Source organism: Equus quagga, chromosome 19 (genome assembly GCF_021613505.1).
Source record: "Equus quagga isolate Etosha38 chromosome 19, UCLA_HA_Equagga_1.0, whole genome shotgun sequence".
NCBI classification, from domain to species: domain Eukaryota; kingdom Metazoa; phylum Chordata; class Mammalia; order Perissodactyla; family Equidae; genus Equus; species Equus quagga.
Window position 1 is genome coordinate 38,452,296 of NC_060285.1, and position 27,575 is coordinate 38,479,870.

General features: G+C 36.6%; 1 protein-coding gene across 1 annotated transcript in view; it reads right to left on the reverse strand.

Moving 5' to 3' along the window:
- The window catches only part of OTOGL (otogelin like), a 143,049-nt gene extending 118,802 nt beyond the window's left edge, over window positions 1-24,247 (reverse strand). Inside the window, exons 1-7 of the mRNA XM_046646650.1 lie at window positions 24,169-24,247; window positions 23,126-23,165; window positions 22,108-22,156; window positions 17,495-17,561; window positions 15,774-15,872; window positions 14,056-14,210; window positions 2,027-2,148 (exon numbers count right to left, since the gene is read on the reverse strand). Of these exons, the coding sequence (XP_046502606.1) occupies window positions 2,027-2,148; window positions 14,056-14,210; window positions 15,774-15,872; window positions 17,495-17,561; window positions 22,108-22,156; window positions 23,126-23,165; window positions 24,169-24,247 (611 nt within the window). The remainder of the gene's footprint in view (window positions 1-2,026; window positions 2,149-14,055; window positions 14,211-15,773; window positions 15,873-17,494; window positions 17,562-22,107; window positions 22,157-23,125; window positions 23,166-24,168) is intronic.
- Between the last annotated feature and the right edge of the window lie 3,328 nt (window positions 24,248-27,575).

A 27,575-nucleotide genomic window follows, 5' to 3' on the forward strand; every position in this document is an offset into this window, starting at 1 on the left:
TATGAGTTCCGTCCCAAGAAAAGCATGGCTACACGGGACAAAGCTATAAAACTCAACATGCTCATTAACGAAAGGAGAGTCTCCAAAGAAATAGCTCAAAATATCTGTCACTATTTACACAAACATGTTTGCAGATAATTTTTTACAGAGCATTTGCTATAAGAGTAGGAAAAGTAATTAAAAATTTACATTGGAGAATAAATAAGAAAACTCTAGTAATCTATTCTTATTAAAAATTACGAGGAATTCATAGTAAATTTATGGTAGAAGTCAGTATGCCTAATATTGTTTGAATTTGCAAGTTTGTAGCAATGGGAAGTGAATTGTACGGAGATATAAATGTTCTATTGTAGTTTTTTTTTGTTTTATCCTTGGTTATTTGGTCTCTTTCACAGTAAATTTGACTAAGTACACAATTTTTTTAAAACAAAAGGCACATAACTGTGATTATCCAGATGTCTATAACATAAAAGCATGCTAGTAGAGATGGGGGATAATTGTAAAAATTAAGTAATCCGCCACAAATTTAAGAACTCCCTGCAACCTATGCAGGAAACATTAATAATGCCATCTAAAATGAATTCACAGAGTAATGCTGAAAATTACTCATGGGTTCACCCAAACCCTTCACTTCATAGGAGACAGAACTGAAGTCCAGAGAGGACCACAGGCAGAGACTCACACATTTGATTGCATTTTGGCAAACGTTTCTCTAGCCCCTCCTATGGGTTAGGCCCTAGGCCAGGTAGGGCATTACTATAAGCTGAATAATAAGAAAACCATCCTCTTTGTATCATACAAGTTGAAATCCTCAAAGAAATATTTTCTCAATTAAAATTTAAATATTATGTCCTAGATTTAACAAAGGTTTAGTACTCTTGAAAATCTACTTGAATGACATTTTTGTTTTATAAAACATAATAATTTTTTAAAGTGCCCGTGATGTTACCAAAAATCCCATATAAAGAGTTCTAAATTACTATTTAAATTCAGCTTCAAGAAACAAATATGTAAATGCATTATCTTCCCATTCAAATGGCTGAGCTTTCTTTTATAAGAAAATGACAAGTACAGAACCCAATTAATTAAGAAAATAGGCCCCAGAGAAGCAGAGGGGCTGCTCGGGGCTGCCGGCGCCCGGCTCCCCTGGTGCTTCCTCCAACGCCCTTCTGCTGTCACCTGCTGCTCTCGAGGAATCTAAACTGAGAACAAAGCACATAGGTTGGTAAGACCATTGCGCTGGAAAGAATCATCTTGGTTCAAACACTTGCTGGTGAATTCTGAATGATGAAGGGAATGGTTCCATCCCACAATTTACTTTTCCTGGCATAACTCAGCCAAGAAATATTTAAAATTGAGTATCTCTGTAATCATTTAGATTGGAAGGTGGATTATTCCACAGTATTCTTAGTTTAAAATGTATAAAACTTTCTGAAAAATAAATAAACATCTTCTTCCCAAAATCTCTCAGGTCTTATCCTTGTTAGCTAGGAGGGCAGAAATGGGTTCCTCTCTGATGTATTCAAGAAGGCTGGTCTTTCATTGGCTCTGAATTTTTGTCAGAACACTAATGGAAAATCTCAAATGACATCCAAACTTCAGTCACATGGATTTGGAAAGGACCTCCAGAAGTTTAGTTTTATTTTTAAGTTTCTGCTTAAAAAAAAAAGAAAGAAGGAAAGAAAACATTTAAGAAAGTGGGCAAAAATAATTGAAGAGTCGAACTATGAAGATTTCTCTTATGAAGATTTCTTTTAAAAAAAGGTAAGATGATCTTATCTCCACCTGTGTAAACAGATTTGTCTCCTGCACAAACACTAGGAAGTTTAAGCTGGTGAGGTTCCTGGCCACCTGGCTGGCCTTGGAGCCTCCTGACATTTTGATGTCTGGATGACACAACTTTAAGGTTGCTGTAGAAGAAGAAATCCTGTCTTCCCACTCTCCACAATTTGCTTCCAGTGTGAGATGTTTGGAAATTCTATTACTGCATGGTGTTGTTTTCATTATATCATTTATCATATCTTACCTGATTCCATCCTTTTTTATTTCATGCCCATAAATTCGAATTTCCTCTTGGTCTGAAAAGAACAAGCTGATTGACCGATAACAATAATACACTGAACCAAGGCACTTAGGACTATTATGAACCTTAAAAGGAGAAAAACAAAAGACAGCATAGGAACCAGCAACAACATGTACGTATGCTTTCATTTAGTTACTAAATTCACAGTGTACATCTGTGGTTCTGTAGCACTGTTAGTCCCTAACGCTTTACAAAACTATAATTACATTTAGGATTTTCAAGAGAAAAAAAATATTTACCTCAAAAATTTAACAATAGAATTAACCTCATAACATACAAGTTAATTCAACATATTTTTTAAATGATCTGAATCTTTACATGGTGGATGTTAATATTCTAAAACTATATGGTATGTATTGGAAAAACTTAGTTCTGGTAGGAACACAGTAGAGCACCACAAAGAAATACACTTGTAATTTTCATGACCATAACCTGTTAGAGAATCATGAAATAGAGCTCCAAATGGTGTTCTACATAGAGCAGTATGCAAAGGTTGCAAAAGTGGCTATAACCTCACAAAAAATAAAATTTCACAGACACTTTAGGGAAGAGAGATTATTTCTCAAAAAATTGATGAGAAAATTAGTTTACTAGTAAAAAGTAAAAAAAAAGCAAGGAAGAAAAGAAGAGGAGGAAAAGAAGAAAGGAGGAGAGGAATGTTACATTCTCTTATTCTATTCCAAAATTAATTTCAAAAGGCCCAAAAAGTAAAATATACACAATGAAACCATAAAATAACTGAAAGAAAATATAGATAACTTATATAGAAGGAAAAGAACTTTCTAAGCATAAAGGTGATAAGAAAAATAGCCAATGATAAGATAGACCTTTAATACTGAAAGAATGTAATGTATATTAATTTAATGATTAATCAGCAAATTTTATTGATCACTTATTATGTACCAGGCACTGTTCTAGATTCTGAGGATGTAGCAGTCAACAAAACAGATAAAATTACCTGCCCTTATGAATCTTATATTCTATTAAAGGAAGACAGCTAGCAAAATATAACTAAATGTAGCTAAAATATATACTATGCAGATGACATGAAGGAGAAACATTAAGCAGAGAAAAGGGACAGAGAGTGTGTGTCAAGGTTTAGGGGACAATTTTAGATTGAGTGACCAAGAAAAGCCTCACAGAGAGGGGAAACTCTCTAGTAAAGATGAAGGAGGTGTAATAGCCAGTCAAATGGGTATGTAGAAGACCACTCTATGCACAGGGAATAAAAAATGCAAAAGCCTAAAATAGCAGTATGCCTAAAATGTTCTCAGCATCCAGGAATCCATGTACCTGACCCAAGGCAGGATAGCGGAGGATTTTTCTCTGGGGAAACAAAATTGAGAGAGGACAAGCAAATACTGCTATTTGGGGCTTATCTAATGTATCCAGAGGTTCCCTGTTGAGTCTCCCACCAAACAAGCAAGCCCCCATCCATATGTTCAAAGCTTCTAAAGAGCTTTTAGAGCCTAATTCTCAAATGTCACCAAAAATTCAAGGATCATTTGATAAAAGCCTGCAATGTGAGTGATAGACACCCAATAAATAAACAAAAGAAAGGAGATCAAAGGAATCAAAAAACATTCAGAAAAATAAGCTTCCAAAAATGCATAATTAATATCTTCAGAGAGAAAAGTGAGTAGATGCCATTCATGAGACAAAAATAAAATGCTGTTAAAAATAAAATTCAAGAAGACAATGATGTCAGTATCATGGCTGAGTGAGCTCTCCCCTTAGACTCTCCCCTCTCAGATATAATGAAAAGGACATTCATACACCAAAGAGGACGTTCACATGACATGAAAGCAGTCTGAGAGACCTACCCAGCCATATGTCTGAAGGTGGAGAGGCTGGATCCCCCAGAGGAAGTGGAAGGAGGTAAGGTGAATCTTCTCTTCCTCTCAAATGGCAGTGACCACGGGACTGTGTGCAGCTCTGAGAGGAAGGGGGGGAGGGACAGCCCTCCATGGGAACACCATTGCTCTCCAAGTTCCCTTACAGCCCATGGGAAAGCCCCACACAGAGGTAATTTAGCTATCACAGGGTGTCTTCATCAAGCTAGCACCCCAGAAGAGCAGATAGCAAGGGCCCAGTGAGAATGTCCCTGGAATCACACAGCCAAAAGAAAGCATGCCTCCACCCTCCTGGTGCTCCAGCTCAGCGGTCAGCCGGAGCACATACAGACAGAAAAGCAGTCAGCAGCTTGGGGGATCACACAGGCAAAAGAAGGCACCCCTCCTCCGCCCAGGACTCCAGTCCAGCATTCGGCCAGAGCACTACACACAGGGAAAAGCAGTGAGCAGCTGGAGCAAGGGAGCTGCAGATCGTGGCGGGCTCAGAATACATAGCTCCTGACCACCATCCAGTGGCAGCAAGTGAAAGCTGTGACCAGATACTACCACTATGCAGGGACACAAATCCATGCCATCTAGCAGTATGAAAAAATATATTAAACCCTCAGATAAGAAGGGAAATGAGAAGCACACAGAAATCAACCTTGAAGGCACAGAAATTTATAATCTAAATGACAGAGAATTCAAAATAGCTATCATAAAAAATTCAATGAGTTACAAGAAAATACAGAAAGACAGTTCAATGAAACCATGAACTTCTTCACAAAAGAGATTGAAACTATAAAGAAGAATCAATCAGAAATGTTGGAGATGAAAAACACAATGGATGAGATAAAGAAAAGTCTGAACTCCCTAAACAATAGAGCTAATATTATGGAGGACCAAATTAGCCATTTAGAGGACAGAAATATAGAAATGCTTCAGATGGAGGAGGAGAGAGAACTAAGACTAAAAGAAATGAAGAAATTCTCCAAGAAATATCCAACTCAACTAGGAAATGCAATATAGGATTATAGGCATTCCAGTTGGAGAAGAGAAGGAGAATGGAGCAGTAAACTTGTTCAAAGAAATAATAGTAGCAAACTCCCCAAACCTGGATAAGAAGCTGGAAATACAAGTGAAAGAAGCCAATAGATCTCCTAACTATATCAATGTAAAAAGACCTTCTCCAAGGCATATAGTATTAAAGCTGGCAAAAGCCAATGACAAAGAAAAAATATGAAGGGCAGCAAGGCAGAAGAAAATAAGTAAGGCAGAAGAAAATAAAGGACCCCCTATCAGGCTTTCAGTGGATTTCTCAGTAGAAATCTCACAAGCTAGGAGAGAGCAGAATGATATATTTAAAATTCTGAAAGACAAAAATTTTCAGCCAGGAATACTCTAGCCAGTGAAAATATCCTTCAGATATGATGGAGAAATAAAAACTTTCCCAGATAAACAAAAGCTAAGGGAGTTCATCACCACAAGACCCCCATACAAGAAATTCTCAAGAATGCCCTCATACCTGAAAAAAAAAAAATGGGAAAGGGGCTACAAAGCCCTGATCAAGGAGACAAATAGGCAGGCAAAACCAGAAAATTGCAGCTCTCTATCAGAACAGGTCAGTAAACACTTAATTATAACATTAAAGATAAAGAGAAGGAAAACATCAAAATAAATGTAATCTTTTCATTTTAACCACAAACTCACAACACAAGGTGGAATAAGATATGACAATAATAACTTAGAAGGGGAAGAGGAAAGGGATGGAATCAGCTTAGTCTAAGGAAGTCAGAAGCTATCAGAAAATGGACTATCTGATCTATGAGATTTTTTATACAAACCTAATGGTAATCACTAAACAAATAATTAGAGCAGAGACACAAATGATAAATAAGGAGAAAACTAAGAAAACCAGCATAGAAAATGACTAGTCTGAAATACACAAGGCAAGAAACAAAGGAAATGCAGAATAACCAGAAAATGAGCAGTAAGATCGGAGCATTAAGCCCTCATATATCAATAATCACTCTAAAGGTACATGGATTGAATTATCTAATCAAAATATACATAGTGGCAGAATGAATTAAAAAACAACACCCAACAACACACTGTCTCCAAAAAATACATCTCAACTCCAAAGACAAACACAGGCTCAGAGTGAAGGGATGGAAGATGATACTCCAAGCTAATAGCAAACAATAGAAAGCAGGCATTGCCACACTTAGATCAGACAAAGTAGACTTCAAGATAAAGCAGGTAAAGAGAGACAAAGAGGGGCAGTATACAATGATAAAAGAGACACTCCACCAAGAAGACATAACATTTATAAATATTTATGTACCTAACACAGGAGCACCAAAATACTTGAGGCAACTATTAACAAACCTAAAAGGAGATATTAACAACAACACAATAATAGTAGGAGACCTCAACACCCCACTTAAATCAATGGATAGATCATCAAGACAAAAAGTCAACATGGAAATAGTGGAATTAAACAAAAAACTAGATCAGAAGGACTTTATGGATATATTTAGAATGCTCCATCCAAAAACAACAGAATACACATTCTTCTCAAGTGCACATGGAATATTCTAAAGCATAGACCATATGTTGGGAAACAAAGCAAGCCTCAATAAATTTAAGAAGATTGTAATCATATCAAGCATCTTTTGTGACCATAATGCTATGAAACTAGAAATCAACTACAAGAAAAAAGCTGGGAAAGGGACAAACATGTGGAGACTAAACAACATACTACAGAACATCCAATGGATCATTGAAGAAATTAAAGGAGGAGTCAAAAAATATCTGGAGACAAAAGAAAATGAAAAAAACCATACCAACTCATATGAGATGCAATAAAATCAGTCCTAAGAGGAAAATTCACAGCAATTCAGGCCCACATTAACAAACAAGAAAAATCGCAAATAAGCAATCTTAAACTACGCCTAACAGAATCAGAAAAAGAAGAACAAACAAAACCCAAACTCAGCAGAAGAAGGGAAATAATAAAAGTTAAGGTAGAAATAAATGAAATTGAACAAAAAAGAAAGTGTAAAGGATCAATGAAACAAAGAGCTGGTTCTTTGAGAAGAGAAACAAAATTGGCAAACTCTTGGCCAGGCACACTAAGAAAAGAAAGAGAGAAGGCTCAAATAAATGAAATCAGCAATGAAAGGGGAGAAATTACAATGGACACTACAGAAATACAAAAAATTATACGAGAATACTATGAAAGACTATATGCCAACTAATTGGATAATCTAGAAGAAATGGACAAATCCTTATACTCTTACAACCTTTCAAAACTGGAAGACATAGAGAATCTGAATAGATCAATCACACATAAAGAGATTGAAAAAGGAATCAAAAACCTCCCAAAAAATGAAAGTTCAGGAACAGACAATTTCTCTGGAGAATTCTACCAAAAATTCAAAGAAGATTTTCTACCTATGCTTCTCAAACTATTTCAAAAAATTGAGGAAGATGGGGCACTTCCTAACACATTCTACAAGGCCAACATCACCCTGATACCAAAGCCAGAGGAGGACAACGCAAAGAAGGAAAATTACAGGCCAATATTGCTGGTGAACATAGATGCAAAAATCCTCAACAAAATATTGACAAACCAAATCCAACAATACATTAAAAAGATCATACACCATGATCAAGTGGGATTTATACCGAGGTCACAGGGATGGTTCAACATCAGCAAATCAATCAATGTGATACACCACATTAACAAAATAAGGAATAAAAACTACATGATCATCTCAATAGATGCAGAGAAAGCATTTGACAAGATCCAACATCCATTTATGATAAAGACTCTCAATAAAATTGGTATAGAAGGAAAGCACTTCAAACTAATAAAGGCCATATATGACAAACCCACAGCCAACATCATACTCAATGGGGACAAAATGAAAGCAATCCCTTTGAGAACAGGAATAAGACAAGCGTGCCCACCCTCAACACTCTTATTCAAAATAGTACTGGAGGTTTTGGCCAGAGCAATTAGGCAAGAAAAAGAAATAAAAAGAATCCAAATAGGCAATGAAGAAGTGAAATTCTCGCTGTTTGCAGATGACATGATTTTATATATAGAAAACCCTGAAGAGTCCATTGGAAAACTATTAGAAATAATCAACAACTACAGCAAAGTTGCAGGGTACAAAATCAACTTACAAAAATCAGTTGCATTTCTATACTCTAATAACGAACCAACAGAAAGAGAACTCAGGAATACAATCCCATTTACAATTGCAACAAAAAGAATAAAATGTCTAGGAATAAATTTAACCAAGGAGGTGAAAGACCTATACAATGAAAACTATAGCACATTACTGAAAGAAATTGAAGATGGCATAAAGAAATGGAAGGATATTCCATGCACATGGATTGGAAGAATAAACATAGTTAAAATGTTCACACTACCTAAAGCAATCTACAGATTTCGTGCAATCTCAACCAGAATCCCAATCACATTCTTTGTTGAAATCAAGTAAAGAATCCTAAAATTCAAGTGGGGCAAAAAAAGACCCCAAATAGCCAAAAAGCAATCCTGAGGAAAAAGAACAAAGCTGGATGCATCACAATCCTTGACTTTAAAATATATTACAAAGGTATAGTAATCAAAACAGCATGATACTGGTGCTAAAGCAGACACACAGCTCAATAGAACTGAACTGAAAGCCTAGAAATAACACCACACATCTATGGACAGCTAATCTTAGACAAAGGAGCTCAGCATGTACAATGGAGAAAAGGGAGTCTGTTCAATAAATGGTGTTGGGAAAACTGGATAGCCACATGCAAAAGAAGGAAAGTAACCATTATCTTTTGCCACACACAAAAATAAAGTCAAAATGGATCAAAGGCTTGAAGGTAAGACCTGAAATCATAAAACTCCTAGAAGAAAATATAGGCAGTTCTTCTTTGACATTGGTCTTAAAAGGATCTTTTTGAATACCATGTCTACCCGGACAAGGGAGATATAGGAAAAAATAAACAAATAGGACTTCATCAGACTAAACACCTTCTGCAAGGTGAAGGAAACCAGGATCAAAATGAAAAGACAACCCACCAACTGGGAGAAATTATTTGCAAATCATATATCCGACAAGGGGTTAATCTCCATAATATATAAAGAACTCACACAACTGAACAACAAAAAAACAAACAACCTGATCAAAAAGTGGGCAGAGGATATGAACAGACATTTTTCCAAAGAAGATATACAGATGGCGAACAGGAACGTGAAAAGATGTTCAACATCACTAATCATCAGGGAAATCCAAATCAAAACTACAGTGAGATATCATCTTGCACCTGTTAGAATGGGTATAATCACCAAGACAAAAAATAAATGTTGGTGAGGTTGTGGAGAAAAGGGAACCCTCCTACACTCCTGGTGGGAATGCAAACTGGTACAGCCACTATGGAAAACAGTATGGAGATTTCTCAAAAAATTAAAAATGGAAACACCATATAACCCAGCTATCCTACTACTGGGTATTTACCAGTAGATTTACCAAAGAACTTGAAATCAACAATTCAACGAGACTTATGCACGCCTATGCTCACTACAGCATTATTCACAATAGCCAAGATGTGGAAGCAACCCAAGTGCCCATCGACTGATGACTAGATAAAGAAGATGTGGTATATATATATATATATATATATATATATATACACAATGGAATACTACTCAGCCATAAAAAAGATAAAATCATCCCATTTGCAACATGGATGGACCTTGAGGTTATTACATTAAGAGAAATAAACCGAACAGAGAAAGACACGGTATGATTTCACTCATATGTGGAAGATAAACAAACACACAGACAAAGAGAACAGTTTAGTGGCTACCAGAAGAAAGGGGTTTGGGGGGGATGACACAAGAGATGAAGGGGCACATTTATATAATGACTGACAAATAATAATGTACAACTGAAATTTCACAATGTTATAAACTATTATTACCTCAATTTGAAAAAAATGAAATTCAAGAAATCAAAGCAAATGACTGGATATTGACAATATGATAGGAGAAACTTATAACTGAAATAGAATGGTTGGAGGATAAATATCTGAGAGTTGGAAAGAAATCCCCCAAAATGTAGAACAAAAAATTAAAAAATGGAAAAGAGAGATGAGTCAACAAGAAAATTAAGGAATCAATTGCTCAGTTCAGCAGCTCAAATATCTGAATAACAGTATTTCTGAAAAAGAGGGAGGAAGAGAGGAAATTAATAAGCATTATTCCACTGTGCCGGCCCTGGGGTGTGGTGATTAAGTTCCACTTTGGTGGCCAGTGGTTCACGGGTTTGGATCCCGGGTGCAGATCTACACACTGCTCATAAAACCATGCTGTGGCAGCATCCCGCATACAAAATAGAGGAAGATTGGCACAGATGTTAGCTCTGAACCAATCTTCCTCACCAAAAAGAGAAAAGAAGAAGTATTATTCCAGAACTAAAGGATTTGTAAAGCTAGAAGGGGCCCATCAAGTACTTAGTACGGTGAAAATAAAACACATAATTATAATATCTCAGAACTCTGGGGATAAAGAAAAGATCTAAAAGTTTCTGAAGAGAGAGAGAAAGAAAAAAAGGCTGTCTGCAAAATAATCAGAGATCACAAGGCGTTGAATTTCAGAATTCTGAAAGTGATTTCCAAATTACAGTCAAGATTCAAAACTCTCCCTCAATACACTCCTTCTAGGAAAGTATCTTCCTTTTCCAGTAGCCAAGCACTGTCCACATGTTCAGAGCATCCAAAAAGCTTTTAGAGCCTATCTCTCAAGTATGAACAAAGTTCAAGGATCAAGAGACATTTCACAGGACCCAAGAAACAGGGGAACCAACACAGGAGAGAGAACAATGAAATTCTCCAGGAGGCTGGTGAAAAGAAATCCCATGGGAGGCTCAAAAGCAACCAGTGTCGACCAGAGTAGGAGAATGAATTGAGGAATGGACGTCTCAGAGTGGGAGAGAGAAACTGAGAGGTTCTAATGTATCTGCCACACTGAGAAGAGTGATATAGAGATGGGGAGTTTGGAGGTGAAAAAATAATGATTGGAGTGTAGAAAATGCAGCAAACAAAAAGTGGGATAACTTAACTCTATAAAAATGTACAAAGAAGAGAAATAAAATAACCTATTGGGCTCAGCTATAAACAATATTTATAGGAATATTGTTCAGATATGTACAATATGTAAATGACAATAATGTAAAAACCACATACAGTTTAACCCACAATGATGATAGTAACTCTATTAGGAGGAGGGAAGGAAAGAGAGAGAGTGTGTGTGTGTGTGTGTCTGTGTGTGTGTGTCTGTGTGTGTGTCTCTGTGTGTCTGTGTGTGTGTGTGTCTGTGTGTGTGTGTGTGTGTGTGTGTGTGTGAGTTAGGGACAGGAAGGATGATGTTGCTGAGAAGAGTCCCTATTTTCCATAGTAGGAAGTGAATGAACAAGACCTACCGTTGAAAAATAAAGAAATGATAGCATATTTTGACATGAAAGATAAAAGCCAGAAGAAACATCTAAAAAAGTTAAAGTAACTGCCTTTGGGAAGCCAGATTTAAGCTGGAGTAGGGAGTGAAGGAAAGCGGGGACTATTTTTTGGCTTCATATGCTGTGATGAAATCTTTTAAACTATGTACATGTATTATTTTCACAAAGATAAAATTGAATTTAAAGAAGGAAAAACAATCAGGAGTATAAAAAAGGATATATGTATAAATATGTTTATTAAAATATTTTTTAAATATTGAAAATATTTTTAATCTATTTCTAAAACAGGTCATAACGAAATAATTTGAGTATTCTCTAAGTTGGAAAAAATACAGCAAACAAAATTTGTGTTCGTCAATACCTGACATGGAAGAAAGTTCTTGATACAATATTAGGTGAAAACATAGGATAGAAAATTATACATAGTATGATTTCAATATTATAAATGCGTATAAAGTCCAGAGGAAAAACTGCAGAATATGTGAAGCCATTAGCAAGGGAAACTCTTGACGTAATTCTAATATTATTTTTTAGTCTTCTCTGAATTTTTCAAATTTTCTAGAAAAGAAGTGAACTACTGCCATAATCAGGGGAAAGATGACATTTAAAATAAATGGATTTGTTGACTTCGAAGAAAATTCCACAAGCCAAAACAGGGCCAAGTAGAAACAACATCTTTGAACTCTGGAAGCACAGTTCAGCATTGTGTGCTATCTCAAAGGACAGATTATCTAGTTGACACCTTAATCCTCAAAAGGGTGAGCCACTGAACAAGAACGTTCAATGAGGGAGTCAGAAGGTGTTTGAGTGACAAGCCCAGTGACAGAGTGGAGGAGTAAAGGATAGTAGGTGACTGAGAACAGGAGCCCTGTCGTCCTCAAGACACATCCCACTAACTCCCCCACCTACAGAGACCTCTGAATTTGTATCCTTATGCCTCAGAAGTTAATTTTCAATAGACTTCATTTCCTTTCTGGGTCACAAGGATTTGTTGCTATCAAAAAGCTTCAGTGTCTTCTCCAAAGAAGATATAAGGATGGACAATAGACACATGAAAAGATGGTCATCACCACTAATCATCAGGGAAATGCAAATCAAAACTACACTAAGCTATCACCTTACACATGTTAGAATGACAAAAATATCCAAAACCAAGAGCGACAAATGTTGGAGAGGTTGTGGAGAAAAAGGAACCCTCATACACTGTTGGTGGGAATGCAAACTGGTGCAGCCACTATGGAAAACAGTATGGAGATTTCTCAAAAAGTTAAACATAGAAATACCTTATGACCCAGCCATCCCACTCCTGGGTGTCTATCCTAAGAACCTGAAATCAGCAATCCCAAGAGTCCCATGCACCCCTATGTTCATCGCAGCATTATTTACAACAGCCAAGACGTGGAAGCAACCTAAGTGCCCAGCAACTGATGATTGGATAAAGAAGATATGGTATATATATACAATGGAATACTACTCAGCCATAAAAAAGGACAAAATCATCCCATTCGCAACAACTTGGCTGCACCTTGATGGTATTATGTTAAGTGAAATAAGCCAGACAGAGAAAGACAAACTCTGTATGACTCCACTCATAGGTGAAAGTTAACATATAGACAAAGAGAACTGATCAGTGGTTACCAGGGGAAAGTGGGGTGGGGGGAGGGCACAAAGGGTGAAGGGGTGTACCTACAACATGACTAACAATAATGTACAACTGAAATTTCACAAGGTTGTAAACTGTCATAATTTCAATAAAAAAAAAGCTTGTGTCAATTTTTAATATTTGCCTCACCAAGGAGAAGAGGAAAATTCAGGCAACTCCGTCGTAATTTAGAAGGGAAAGAGAAAACAGATTCAAACAAACGAGGGCTAGGGAGAGTTTCAGCTTTTGAACAGGACAGCACAGCAGTTTCTTGATTGTGCTTTGAGATACCTGGAAATTCAGGGGAAGAGAGTAGGTAGGGAAAGAGGCCCCAGATTACCTTACTTCAACTAGAGCTACGCTGCAGCTTGCATTTGGGGGTGTCTCCTAAGAATCCTTTTGAGTCAAGAATCTGCAACTGAGAATTAACTCTCTGAGTTCAGTCATATAGTGTCAATGTAGCTCGCAATCAGCTCCCTCTCTCCACATCCTCTAGTCTGCGCTCATGTACTCCATTTCATAAAAGCCAATCTCTGGTTCATGCTGAGCGGTGCCGTTTTAAAAAATTAATACAGATGGGCATCACAGTGGAAGTGTCAAAGGAAGCACGTAAGAGTAATCTGGATGGTGCCTGAAACCACTCTTTCTTCAAAATGTTCAAATAAAACCCGAAGAATGGAGATATCAATTAGAGTTGATCCTAAGACACCCATGATATAGACATTTTGGCATTGCCTATAAGTCCCTCCCATATGGATCCAAACCCTTCTCCCAGTTCTAGGCCCCATCTCAATAGAACTATTCTCAATATAGCTGCAAATTTGGTCCATCCTATTAAAAACCAACCCCACTCCTTTTGCAGTCAGGGCCCTAAATATTTATGCTATGATTATTACATATTTTCCAGTACTTTAAAAATACAGACTTTGCAGAAATAATTTTTTAGGTTAATGATGCTCTAGGATCACCTACCCATACAGTGTACTGAGGCTCCAAATTACCACAGTCCTTTGCAAAAATGTAAGAACAGTTTCCTGGGAAATAGTAGTAGATGCCATCAAAAGTTTCAAAGTGGTACTGTCCCCAGGTTTTGCAAATCCCATCTCTGCCACTGCCCATGTTTGGCACTGGAAAGAAATAGGATAATATTTAGTAGAATAAAATAAATTACATCTGTGCCTGGCAAGGTTCAGTCATAGAAGGTGATTCTAATTTTCATTAAAATAAATATTTTCTTCTTCAGTGGTCAATATCACAGGAAGAAATCACTAACATAAAATTACTAGTTGCTCTCAAAACTAGTCAACTCCCCTGAAGATAAAACATGGTCTCCAAGTTGTTTTGAAGAAAGGATTTATGTTAGAAACTTCCTTAATTTTTGCTTCGTAAGGAAGACTCTGGAAGAAGGGAAGTAGGGAACACGATACAGTAAAAGGAGGTAATAGTGACAAAGAAAATATAATGGCTCAGAGAAGAAAGAAATGTCACCACTGAGTGTCCTAAAATTTGCATAGGCAGCATTACAGTGTCCCAGTCCTTGCAATTCTTTCAAAAATTTCTTAATATCCACAGAGAAAAATAATCATGACAAAAGAACTCATGTTTACATGCCTGGGACTTGGGGATGGGGAGCATTAGTCATCCAAAGTGTGCTGGAACTTAGGAATTCATGACCTCAAACTGGCCAGATTTCAAGCAATGTTTGCCTTAAGTCACACAATACATCTCCTGTTGTCTTCATGTCTCTCTCCTCCCTTGTGGATAGGTCTCTATTCTATTTTGATTCTCTGGACCCTTCCATTTAGAATGATATGGAAATCAATAACGTTTACTTAGCACTTAATATGTGTAAAATATTTTAATACACTCTGTAGGGAGCATAAAGATAAGGCATAATCAGGGTATCTTTTTTTTTGTAAATTTTACTTAGATTTATTAGCTTCAGCGAACTTTGGCCTTTTCAGGAAAAAAATACAGAGTTCATTATTCAGGCAGCTTTCTCTGACAGCATGTTTTATCTCTGTTGCATATTTTCAGAGAATCTTGTACTTTCCTTGATAGCATACATTGTAAGTATAACGAATGTGTGTCTGCTGTGTGTTGGTAGCCTCCTGTAGACTGTAATCTCCAGGAGGGCAGGAACATGTCTACATCATTCACTACTGGATCCCCAGTGCCTAGCCTGAGATCTAGTAGATCTAGGAATACTTATTAAATAAATGAATATGTTTTGGTAATTATAGGATCCTTTCGTAGACACTGTGGATAAAAATATTTTAGAAGCCCCTCCCCTTGAAGAGCTCTCCATACTATTTCTATTTTATGTACAGAACGTATAATTAATTCAAAGTTAAAGGGAATGAGTGGCTCCAAATAGCAACTCTAATTTATAAAGTAAAAGACAAGCGAAAGAGAAACTGGTTTTAATGGGCTAGTACAACATAAAGTAGAAAAAAACTCGAAGAAATAGTGCTTGAGGAAACAATAGAGATGAGTGAGAAGGGAAATAGAGTGGGCATATCTATTTTCTTACATTGTTTCTACATCACTGGGAATGAATTGTGGCCACTTTAGGTAATATACAATATGATCGTTCCAACTCCCAATGGATGAACACTAATATAGCAAATTATGCCTTAATGTTCTCTTCGGCATCTCATAATTCTCTCGTAAGCATCCCTGAAACTCACCAATCTGGCACCTTGTCCCAAGCGCCTGAAATATTTGACAGTCACATGTACCAGTCTTAGAACAGAAAGCTCCGTTAAGGCATTCATGAGGACAAGAACCTGAGGGACAAAAAATAAATTATCTTCTGGCGTGCATCCGTTCTTATAAACATAATGTGTCAAGATTTAGCTTGTACTAACTGTGACCACTACTAACTCAAACAGAACCCTGGGCCTTTTGCCTTTGATGAGCTAAAGAATTAAACTGGTCAAGTCTCTATCTAGTTCATTTCATTATGTGTGCAGTGAAACAAGAAAGACAGGCTTTCACATCTCAAACTACCCTGAGAGCAAAGGTTAGCCTCCTTCAAGCAATTGAAAGGTCAAGTTCCCATGTAAGGAATCCCTGTCCCAGATGATGAGAACCAGAAATACGCAAGCTGCAGATGATTCCGTTGATGGAGTTTGGCACCGGCTGCACGTCCGATAGACTCCTTCTCCAGGAGCAAGTGCTGTATTATAGAATACGTCCATCATTATTTCGAGGGATCAGACAAAGTATAAAACTCAAAAGGAAACTCCATTTTCAAAGAGAAAGATTAAACACTTCATTCGAAGTTTGTGTATTAATCCTCGGGCTTAATTACAAATGACGCATGCTTTCTGACCCATACTTAATTTTAATGGGGCAGAAGACAAAGTCACAGCTGGTTGTCACCAAAAATATTCTTTCTTTCATGAAGAGAAAAATTGCCCCAAAGGATTATGTTGAAAAGCGGAAGCAAAAAACACTGAGCTCCTGAACAAGTTTTAAAAATGCAAATGAATCACAGTGAAAAATTTTCCTCTAATAAGGAGAGGACAAGAAGCAACTGGCAAAACTCATGCAGGAAGGATTTAAGTAACACAAGAGAACTATGGTGACGTCTTTGAGTGACTATAAAGTATTACTAAAGATTGGACCTCTCTAGAATATGTTAAGGTCATGGAAGACATGTATCTAACTGTAATAAGTTAATGATAGTTTTGCCAAAGACAAGGATTAGATAATGCTATTAACCTTCCACCTTAAGATCCATTGATCTAAAATATCTCTTTATGTTGCAAGACGTACAATTCTCTAAGGATATCCTACCTGAGGAAAAATGAATGGTTTCAACTTTAATCGTAAATGTAGGTCAGAAGTGATGCTTTACATAAACTTAAATACAGTTTTAAAATTTTATCTTAGATCACAATCTCACGTTTTTCCAATGAATAAACATCTAAATATTTAGATAAACAAATATATCTCCTTCAAAACTTTATTGACAGCTCTGTTTATTCTCCTGAAAATAAGGATCAAGCCAAAACTCATCAAGAGCCTTGCTATTTTAAATGCAAAAAAAAACTCAAATTAAATTTCACACTACCATCAGCATTCTGCTTAATGGAAATGGGAAATTGGTAAGCAAAAATAAAGATGTGAAGGAATCAAAAAGCAAGTAATTGATACAGAAATAGGTTTCTGATACCCAGTGATATCTTTCCTGGTTATGTAGTTATCAGCTTTGTCTAAGTATTTAACCCTGCTTATTTTCAAATATAACTCAAATTTCTATATGAGCTGAACTTCAACTATCACTAAGTATTATCACCACCCTGGCTCAGGTTCCTCCATGTATGACATGAAGTCATAAAGACTTGACTCAATATATCCCCCAAAAGGAAAGCAAATACAAAACCATAGGTGCAGCACTGACCTTTTATTTTGCTCTCACCCCAATTAATACCTTCATGGAAAAAATATCTTGGAGAAGTTGCTTCAAACTTTGAAAGAAAGAAATAAGAATTCAAGAGGGTTAAATTATTGAATTCAAGCCAAACATGCAAATTAGAAAACCTGGAAAACAGCTACAAATACAGAAATTGGAAAGTGCTGACTCTATGTTTCCTTGGATTATTGAGGCAAAATCTCCGCGAGGCAGAGAGGGGCTCCTGTGGGGTTGGAGTTAGAAGACCTGACTTCAAGGTTTGGTTTGGTTTTGCACATGACTTTGACAAGCTCTTTATCCCCTCTAACCTCAGTTCTTCTCCTGCCTCCCTACCCTACTTAGGAAAGAGCCTGACCAGAGTCTAATCTTTGGATTAACTGACTGCTTTGCCTGCAGAAGTACTTGCAAGTGTAGATGGGTCTGGAGAAAACGCCTGGGCCTGAGGTACCAACAGACAGTCATGTCTCCCCTGCCTGCAGCCCCATCTGTGAAGACACCATCCACAGAAGCTTCTACTGCAGCAGCATGAGTGTGTCACCCTCAGTCCCCAAGGAATGGACACTTGAAGTTCATAGAACATTTAAATATATCCTTTTACAGATCCCGAGGCACTACAGAGTAGGGTTAAGAGCATGAATTATGGAATCAAACAGACTTGGATTAGAGTCCTGATTCTACCGTTACTAATTCTGAAGTAAGTTTCCTAACCTCTTAGTGCCTCATTTTACTCTTCTGTAAAATGAGAACAATGGTACCTACTTCATTGTGCAGTTATGATAATAAATTAAAACAATGTAAACAAAGATTCCAGTATACTGCCTCAAACATAGAAAATTGACAATAAAAAGATTTATATTCACCTAAGCAACCCAGATAAAAACCTTAAGACTTTTAGAGGTCAATATAGCTTAGTTGCAAATAATTGTAGATTGCTAAAACTAATCAATTATGGATTTTTATTCCAACTCAATGCCAATTTAGTGTATGGTCTGATTCAATGTCCTTTCCAATAGCATTTTTCTAGTGTTCACCAGAAGAATACACACTGTCAAAATTTGCCACATGACTGTCCGGTTGAGCAGCAGATGATGTTAGAAACACTGGAAAGAGTGAAGGATTCAAAGAAACGGGAGGGGATGGAATGTGACTTCAATTAGAAAGTCCCATCTCGGCAGATTCTGCTCTCCTTCCCTCATGTAAAGTTTTCTTTCGGCATTTTCCATCCCACTACTTTTTCTTTTAACAGGCAAACCTGCCTCATGCTGAATAAAAGAACTCCCACACACTCTTCCCACTTGAAGACTCCTTTCTAAACTCCTTGCCCCACACTACGACTCGAAGTTCATTGTCTCCTGCTCTCATTCCTTGCAGCTTTTATCCTCACTGCACAATCTCCTCTTTTTGCCCTTGCCTCAGTCTTCAAACTTAGACTCACAACAATCTCTGACCTTGATTCCCCCAAGTCAGCAAGTCTCATTCTCTCTTCTGCCATGTTGCTGCCAACTTACTGACTCTAACACAGCCACCAATATTACTGGGCACCAAACTCTTCCTGCTCTGGCTCTGGTGAATCATCTCTGATACTCACTGAAAGTGTATAGTGACTTCAACTCTTCTTCATACAGTCTTATGACCTTAAGAAATTGTTTAACTTGCTCAGCCTCAGTTTCCCAATCTATAAAACGGAAAAACATTAGCTGCCTCAGAATTGTTATTAAATGAAATGGGATAAGTAAAGCACCAAGAATAGTGCCAGGCACATAATAAGGTTTGTAAACATGTTACCTGTTTTTATTATTAGACAAAAACTGAACACATTGGGTAACACTAGACCAAGGCAAGAACATATATTTTGGGTTTTGCTCCATATCCTCTCATTCAACTCAGGCTACACCTTCATGGAAATTACAATGACTACCTAGCACACCAGCCTCCTGGTTACAACAGCATCCTAATAGCTACAGCTTTCTATGCATTATACACCAATATTTCACCAATGCTAAGGCATGACACACAGCTTTTATTTTTTTACCAAATCTAAACTCAGAATGTCATCTTACATTTACGATTGGGAGCACTTTTACTTTTCATGTCATATAAATGATGACAAATAATTGATGATGTCTTAGAGTCAATGAACAAGTTATACAGAAACGACTTCTTTACAGACCTACCTGCACTAGACATGGAGTTTCTGGATAACGAGCACTGTTACTCAAGGTTCTATTTCCAGCCTAATCCCTTGTATGTGGTCAACAAATATCAACTGAACTGAAAATAAACATTATTTGAAAGGGAATGATCTGCTTCCCAAGGCTGTTTAGAAGCATGGCTATGAAAGATTCTGTGGATGCCTCTCCCCACATCCTCTCGGCCCGCCTCAAAATTCACTGCATCTGGGTTTCTGTGCACATTGAGATCCTCCAACTTCAAGTACCAGATTCTTTCTCTATCTCTGCCTGAGGAGAGAGTCCAAGCAGGACACACCACAGAAGTGTCTTCCAGGGGATTTAAGGCCCCCCAGGGGCCACCCTCAACCAATGAGAGCCATGAGCTGGTGGATAAGTACCCGAGCTTCCTCCATCCCTTGGAGAAACAATTCTAAAGCACAGTCTACACAGCTCCTCAGAGGGGCCCCAACAGGGCTGAGCCTGAGATGCCTAAAGCAGGAAGCCCCTCATTAACACATGCTGTATTGGATTTCTCCCTTCCTAGTCTCACCTTCCCCTTTCCTTCACTTGCGCAGCACATTCCAGATAAATTACCCATAGCTAAGTCTATGTCTCAGCTCCTGCTTTCAGGGGAAGAATTTTTGAAATGCAGTACAAATGCAAAGAAATTCCACGCAGTGCATGCATTTAGTCACATAACGGATAAAAGAAGACAGCCTATTTTTCTTCCTTGATGATTTCATCTCTGCAGGAGATGAGAAGCACAGAGAAATACCACCTTTAGGTGAGAAATCACTGCAGCGTACAACGAAACCGTTGACAGAAGTGCGTCTACCCCTTCTTTGCTTATTGTTCATCTCATTGCCAACATATTTCTGAATCCTTACTTGCACAACTATCTATCCAGCAGTGTTCTGTCTTCCTAGAAGGGGGCAGTGGATCTGTGGACAAGAATGACCTTATAACAGATGAAATTTGGTCCTAAATGGTACAACTCATGATTATGACCTCCTTGTCCTTCTTTAACATTTCTTCTTTTAAAACTTTTTCAGATATTAAGTGATTTTGATGTACGTTCTCTAGCTATAGGAAATAGAAAGGCAACTGTTCTGTTGTTGATTCTCTCTAAAAAGGAAATCAAGACAAGGTAAATGTGTTCCTCAATTATTAACAGATGGGAGGTATTAAGGTAACTCCCTTGGGGTAAATGATACAAATTCTAAAAACATCTAAAGAGACAATAGTATAACCCCATCCATAGGTCACTTCATGTGACAACTTTGGGGTAGATTTCACAGGTTCTTCAATCTAGTGGGTTCACCAGAATGCAGCTTTCTCAAAATGAGATTTTATTCTGAGCCATGCTGATGTCCCTTTGTGGTTAATATGGTCTACCGGCAAACGTGTGAAATCACTTCACATAATGCATAAGTACTTAACTACACAAAACACTCTTTTAAGAAAAAAAGTATTTCCATTCCTTAGACAATCCTTTACCCATTCTAATACAAAAAAAAGTTCTCTACTCTTGATAAGAATAAATTAATTCTGTCTTCTAAATTGTCACAACAGCATATCAATTCTGGTTCGCTTCCCTTTAATTAACACCACAAAATACACAAATTCAGGCATCCATCAGAAAATGCTAGTAGGGATTGACTGCAATTCAGCATTCAACAAAGACTTCTTTGAATATATAAGCTATTTGCTATATAAATACTCAAATCATATTACTTCCCAAAGAAATGACTTTATTAAGTTAAGATTCTCTATTTTACTGTCCATCTTTTATAGAGAAATATTACTAAAAACCCACCCGTTTGAACATTCCAACCATTGTTTGAGATACAGCAATTATGTTATCTAATATCCTTTAGGATGTTGGAACCCAGGTAAAAAGTTCTCCTCAAATTCAGTGCTACCCCACCCCACCAAAGAGAAGGTTTTCTCTCCAGAAGTGCCTGTAATTGAGATTGATCAGACAATCGAAAAGCCCTCAGTCAGGACACCCGGACGCCTCTGATGCCCTTTTGCAGTACTTAACTCAGATCATTTGTACCTTTCTCTGTCCATGTTTGGTTGTATTTGTTCTGTTGTCATTGTTCTCACTGATAGTGTGCTTAACTTTTAAACTAATCAAAATTTTCTGGCAAGTAGATGACACTAAGTCTCCCACAAATGCTGTGAGCCTATCAGTAGGTAAGAAGAGCAAAAATGCACTTGACCTCAAACAAGTAAATGTGAACTAAGCATGAATTTGAGGGTCACAGAAAAGCACTGGAGAAGTTACTTCGCCTCTTACTCCTCCTTCATGTTTTGTTTTTAGCATTTTATTCCCCTCCACAAAGCTCTCATTGTTGAAGTGATAGGAGAGGCCCAAAGCAGAAGGTATTATTCTCTGCCTCTCTCTCTATCCGAGGCATAACCTACCTGTGCTGCTAAAAGAGCTCTTTTCTGCCGATTTTCATTAAACCCTTTTCTGGAAGAAAACAAAAAGAACTTGTATAGTCAAAGGCCTCTAGGCAACCTGAACTAGCCTTTCCCAAGGGAGAGCTGGTGTTTTCCTCCTGATTTCCATCACTTTATCAAAGAAGTCTTTCTTGGTTTCACATTTAAAAGGTTCCCCTCCCCCTTTTGGAGGGGTTAGATTTGGGTGGTGGCGCTGTCTCGGTTTACAAAACTTGGGAATGTCCCCAAATCTCTCTGGTCTCTGATGTAAACTGAATTTTAGGAAGAAACTTCAAGATAGAGAAATAAACAAAATAGTGTAACATTGTAGCGCCAGCACACACGATATTTTCTCTCCACATGACTTTATAAAACTGAGGAGGTAAGTATTTGCCAAGCACACCTTCACTTTTTTCAAACATAATACTTAATTCTCTCCCTCTGCATGTCATAAAGGGCAGACTAACATCAATGTGAGTAAGCACATCAAACTGTGATTTGCCAAAATCAAAAGGCGAATAGATTTGCTTTTCATTAAGCAGATCGGTTTAGTCCAAAAAAGGATTTTCATTATTTACTGCTACAACTGTTTTATTCTTTTTATCATTGAAAACTGTTTTACTCTATGTTAAGAACACAGCACATTTCATCAACCATGTATATTAATAATAACGGTATAAAAAGGGAAAATACTGCATATAACTTCTTTACAAATCTTTGACCTGAAAATAATGTTTCCTCAGTATCTACGGTCGTTGGACACCACCGAGAGCTCCTCTTGTAATTGGAAGGAAAGGAAATATTTTTGCTTCATAGATAAGGAACTGAAGGCACAATCATTTTTAATTTGTGGAAATGTTTTAAAGAACTACATCTCATGCCCTTATTTTGTAAAATATTTCAGTTATTTTTTTAAAAAGCAGATACAGTTTCCTGCTGAGCTTTGCTTGTTCCCGTTAACTTTATGGTTTAGAGGAGAGAAAAAACAAAAAATACTCACTTTGATAATCCCGTCAAGATGGATGATGCACAAATATATCCTGCCAAGAGAAATATATATATAAGAATGAAAAAGAAGTTGCCCAAATATCTTGGTCACATATTCTGGCTATTAATAGATCATTTTAACCTAAATTCTAAAACTTAGATTGAGTTTTGCTGTTAGTTATTTTGCACTTTCTGGAGGATTTTGACCAGCAAATTCACTGTGAGACATCAGAGTGATGGGCAATCCAGAAAGAATGGGCAGTGAACCTAGCTTTACACAGAACCATGATCCAGTGGGGCGAGCACTAGACTTGGAGTCAGAGATCCAAGTTTTAGTCCTGGTCCTACCACTTAGTAAATGCTACCGAACATATCACAAATAGCAGCACTGGGCAACTTGATCTCCAAAGTCCCTCCAGCTCTCAACGTTCTGTGACATTTTCTCCTTGAAGTTGCAGTCACTATTAGGATTGGAAGACAGCGGCTATGACTCCTCCAGTCTTTTACACTCAAGTAATTTCCCCCACTTCCCCTACAAGCTCTAAAATATGCAGTCCTTTTCAGGGATTGAAAACTAGCAACTGAGTGTAAATAAACGCTTTCCCCATAAAAATATTTTATAAAAGTTAATTTATAAATAAAATTGCTATGAAAATAATCAAAAATCAATTCTTAGTCCCAAATATCAAAGATCTTATAACGTCTTTTTACTATTCTTTGGGTTGATGACATGAAGACAGTTTAAGTACTCAATTTCTCTCTATTTATTACAAAATTTCAAATGTTAAGCTACCCAGACAGCTATGCATATCAACAGTTGCATATCAGAATAAAAGCATGATTTTAACATTTAAAAAAGAGCCAAAAAATGAAACTAAAAGTTCCAAGTTATCTACATTATTAAGAATCTTCAAAATATGATCTGGGTATCATTTAGTATATATCCACTCTAATGACTTCAAAGTACTTTACAGTATAACAGGAAATTGTTCCTATCAGTTACAAGAGACATTAAAATGCAATAAAATAAGGTGAAAATTGAATATCAGTTCTTACCTTGTATTAAAAACAGCAGTATATGAAGCAAGAATATACTCCAAGGTATCATTAAATTGAGTTTTCTCACAATGTTCATTTCAGTGTAGCCTTTCTCCCTGAAATGTAACCAGATTGTTGGTCTTTACTATGATGGCATCTTAGGAGTTTGCGTTTTTGTAGAGGACTCAAATTCTTATAAGTAAAGCTTTGTAATAAAGTAATTCAAAAAGGAACTCCAGGCTTTCTGACTACATACAGCATCTGAGCTTTACACCTCGCAGGCGCCTCCTTGGCTGAGTCTCATTAGTGATGCGCAGGAGCTTCTTGCCTGAGCCGGTGTGAGTTACACCCTACCCACCTCCTGCACATCACACGCCTCTTAAGCCTATATTACCTTTCATAATTTCTAAAGACAGCAGCATCAAACACAAAACTGTTGATATCTCCTGATCTCATGAGACAACCATTATTCCAATTGTTGATCTATTCTCGGTTTTATTCATAAAATAATTACTGTCCTTGGGGGAAAAAAAGGTGAAATAAAATTCTATCAACTATTCCTCAAATGTATAGATGTTCTCATAAATTTTTCTTTAAGAATGTAAAAATTAAGAATTTAAGATCTTAATCCTTTTTCACTGCCTGCATGATTGCTAATTCCATGAGCCAAAAGATGTTTGCCTATAAATTCACATTTTAGCCATAAAAGCACACACAAACTTCACTAAAATTGTAAGTAGATATGTGCCTATGTATACACACACACACACACACATGCTTGCATGTGTACACTCATTTTAAAGTTTTGATAGATGGGTTTAAATAATTTAAGTATAGTACGTGTTTAATAAATATTTATTGAAAAGTTATAATTCTAAACAGATAAGCTTAGTTATTTATAGTTACATCTTAATATTGGTCCAAAAATATTTACCTACTAGCCACAATCAAAACTATAAAACATTCTAGATACTTAAGAAGATGTTACTACAGAATAAATTTAAAAGTTAAGCTTAAAATTTGTTTAGAGAACCATAATTTTCTTACAAATAAATTTTAAAGTTAAGCCCAGCAATTTGGCTTATGCAGAATGCTTATTGATTTTTTCTGGAAAGGGAGGAAATGTATACGACCAATATACATTACTGAGTCTCTCCTTAATTTACAATAATTTCTCTTGGCTTCAAAATTTCCCATATAAGTCAACCTAAAACATGAAGAATCTATAAATCATGCTTTAGGACTATATTTTTCCCAATCCAGCAATTTAAAATTTTTCACAAGTGGCACACATATGGAAAAATCCCAAATGAAAACCAAAGTTAAATTTTGTGGTTCAAAAAAATAAACATTTTGATAATACACATAGCTATTTCTAAACCCTGCCAGAACTTGGTGAGAAAGGATTAGTAAACAGCAATATAAAGGCATGTGAAAAGCATTTTATTTCTAATATAAACTTAGATATTTTATGTACTTAATTCAAATGTAATAACTCTGAACTTTTCATCTCAAATTTCATACAATATTTTTAAACTTTTGATTTAAAAACATTACAGCCATTTTTAGTGGTTAAAGTTAAAAATTCCAAGGCTATATCATCTGGCATTTTTATTACTGTTTTTCTGTTTTGAACTACATGCATTTAAAAACTGTAAGTTGTTTTGTCTGGTAAAGAAAATAGAAGTTACACAGGAATTCTCAGGCCGACCATTCTTCTACAGACAGAGGTTTAGTGTATGCCTTCTTTCTGTTCCTCCTCCATCCAGGCTCGTAGGAGGTAAGAGATTAGTAAAGGAGAATGAACAATGGCAAAGAAAACAATAACAGAAGTCCTAAATTCTTTTTCAACCAATCACATTATGAACTCATTACATTGAATGGTAGGCTGCATGAAAATGGGCAAAATAGACTTCCATGAATAGCTACAATAGAACAGAGAATTTAGATGAAAGATTAGACCCAGAGCTACATAAAAAGGAATTTATGACTACTGCTACATGTAGTTATTACTGTCAAAATTTAGCTGACAGCTTTTATGTTTCATTCTACCCTTTGACAAAGGAACTTTGGCAAAAAGTGAGCCAGCTTGTGAAAAGATATTAAGTTCATAAGAAGTCCGAGGAGACTACATAATGCATGAAATCAACAGTTCCCTTTCTGCTACAAGAACACTGCACATTTTCCCACATGGAATATGATCTTTAGAAAGTTGACACCTGACAGCCTACTGGCCTCAACACACCACATTAAAACAACTGACAAGAATGGGAAAATGTTGCCCTTATAGTTTACACGTCAATGATTCTAAAAAAGGTGGGAGAGAGAACATTTCTAATGAAATTCATCATCTTTGAGAAAAATTAATCTTTTTGATGATTTATATAACACTCATTTTTCATTAACTGAGATCAACTAGAAAGTAGACAACGTTTGATTCCCGTCATATCACATTCTACTAGTGAAATGCAATTATTCCTCACTTACTTTACTAAACCTAACACATTTCAGCTTCAATGATTTTATCCAGAATTTTTACCACTGAGCAAGCGAAAAGAATCCTATATCTTTGACATGATTTTAGCCACTCTTAATTTAACTGTCTCATTATAAGAGAGTTTTGCAGCATTCTATTTATGCTTTCAGGAGGTGTGTTGCTGGGCAATCTCTGGGATGTTTCACATAATTTAATTTACAAAAGGCATTTATTTTAGCTTTTCTGAATAAAGATATGATTATGTGTCATAAGCGATATCCGTGATTGTCACGATTTCAGTTTAAAGCTCATCCTTAGAAGTTAACGTGTTATATTTTTTACCGACATTAATTTTTCAAGTTTCTAGAGTGCCATTGATTGGCAATATCTAACTGGTATCTTCAAAGAAGTAATGTTCCTACAATGAAAGCTTCCTCTTGTCAACATTTTAGTATCAAATTCAAGACACAATACCAGTATTTCCTGCAGTTCTCTTCCTGCTCTAAACTACCATAGCACCGTGCATTTACACTATGTAGTGCAATATCTAATGCACTAGATAGATAACATTATAAATTACGTTGGTTTTTCATGTTTTCAATTCCACTTTATATCTTCAATCATGCTAGATGTATTTATTTTAGAATTGCTGAGACGATGTTATTTGAGTTTCTCGGGAGGAGGAGAGTGCTAGCTCTGTTGTTTGTTGTTTGCTTCTCACACTTAGGGTGGATTACCTCATGAGTTTCATAATTTTGAAATTTGGGTCCATGTCTAGTAGGGCGTTTTCTACGGGAATCCTTTACTGCCAGGGTTGAAGAGATGCCCCTCCAAAACAGATTTTTGCCTCTATTTCTTCCAATTGCTCCAAGGAACTTCATGTTAATTTTTCAGTTGAGGGTTCCCAGGCTACAAACTATAAACTCAAATCCCAAACCCAAAGTGAAGG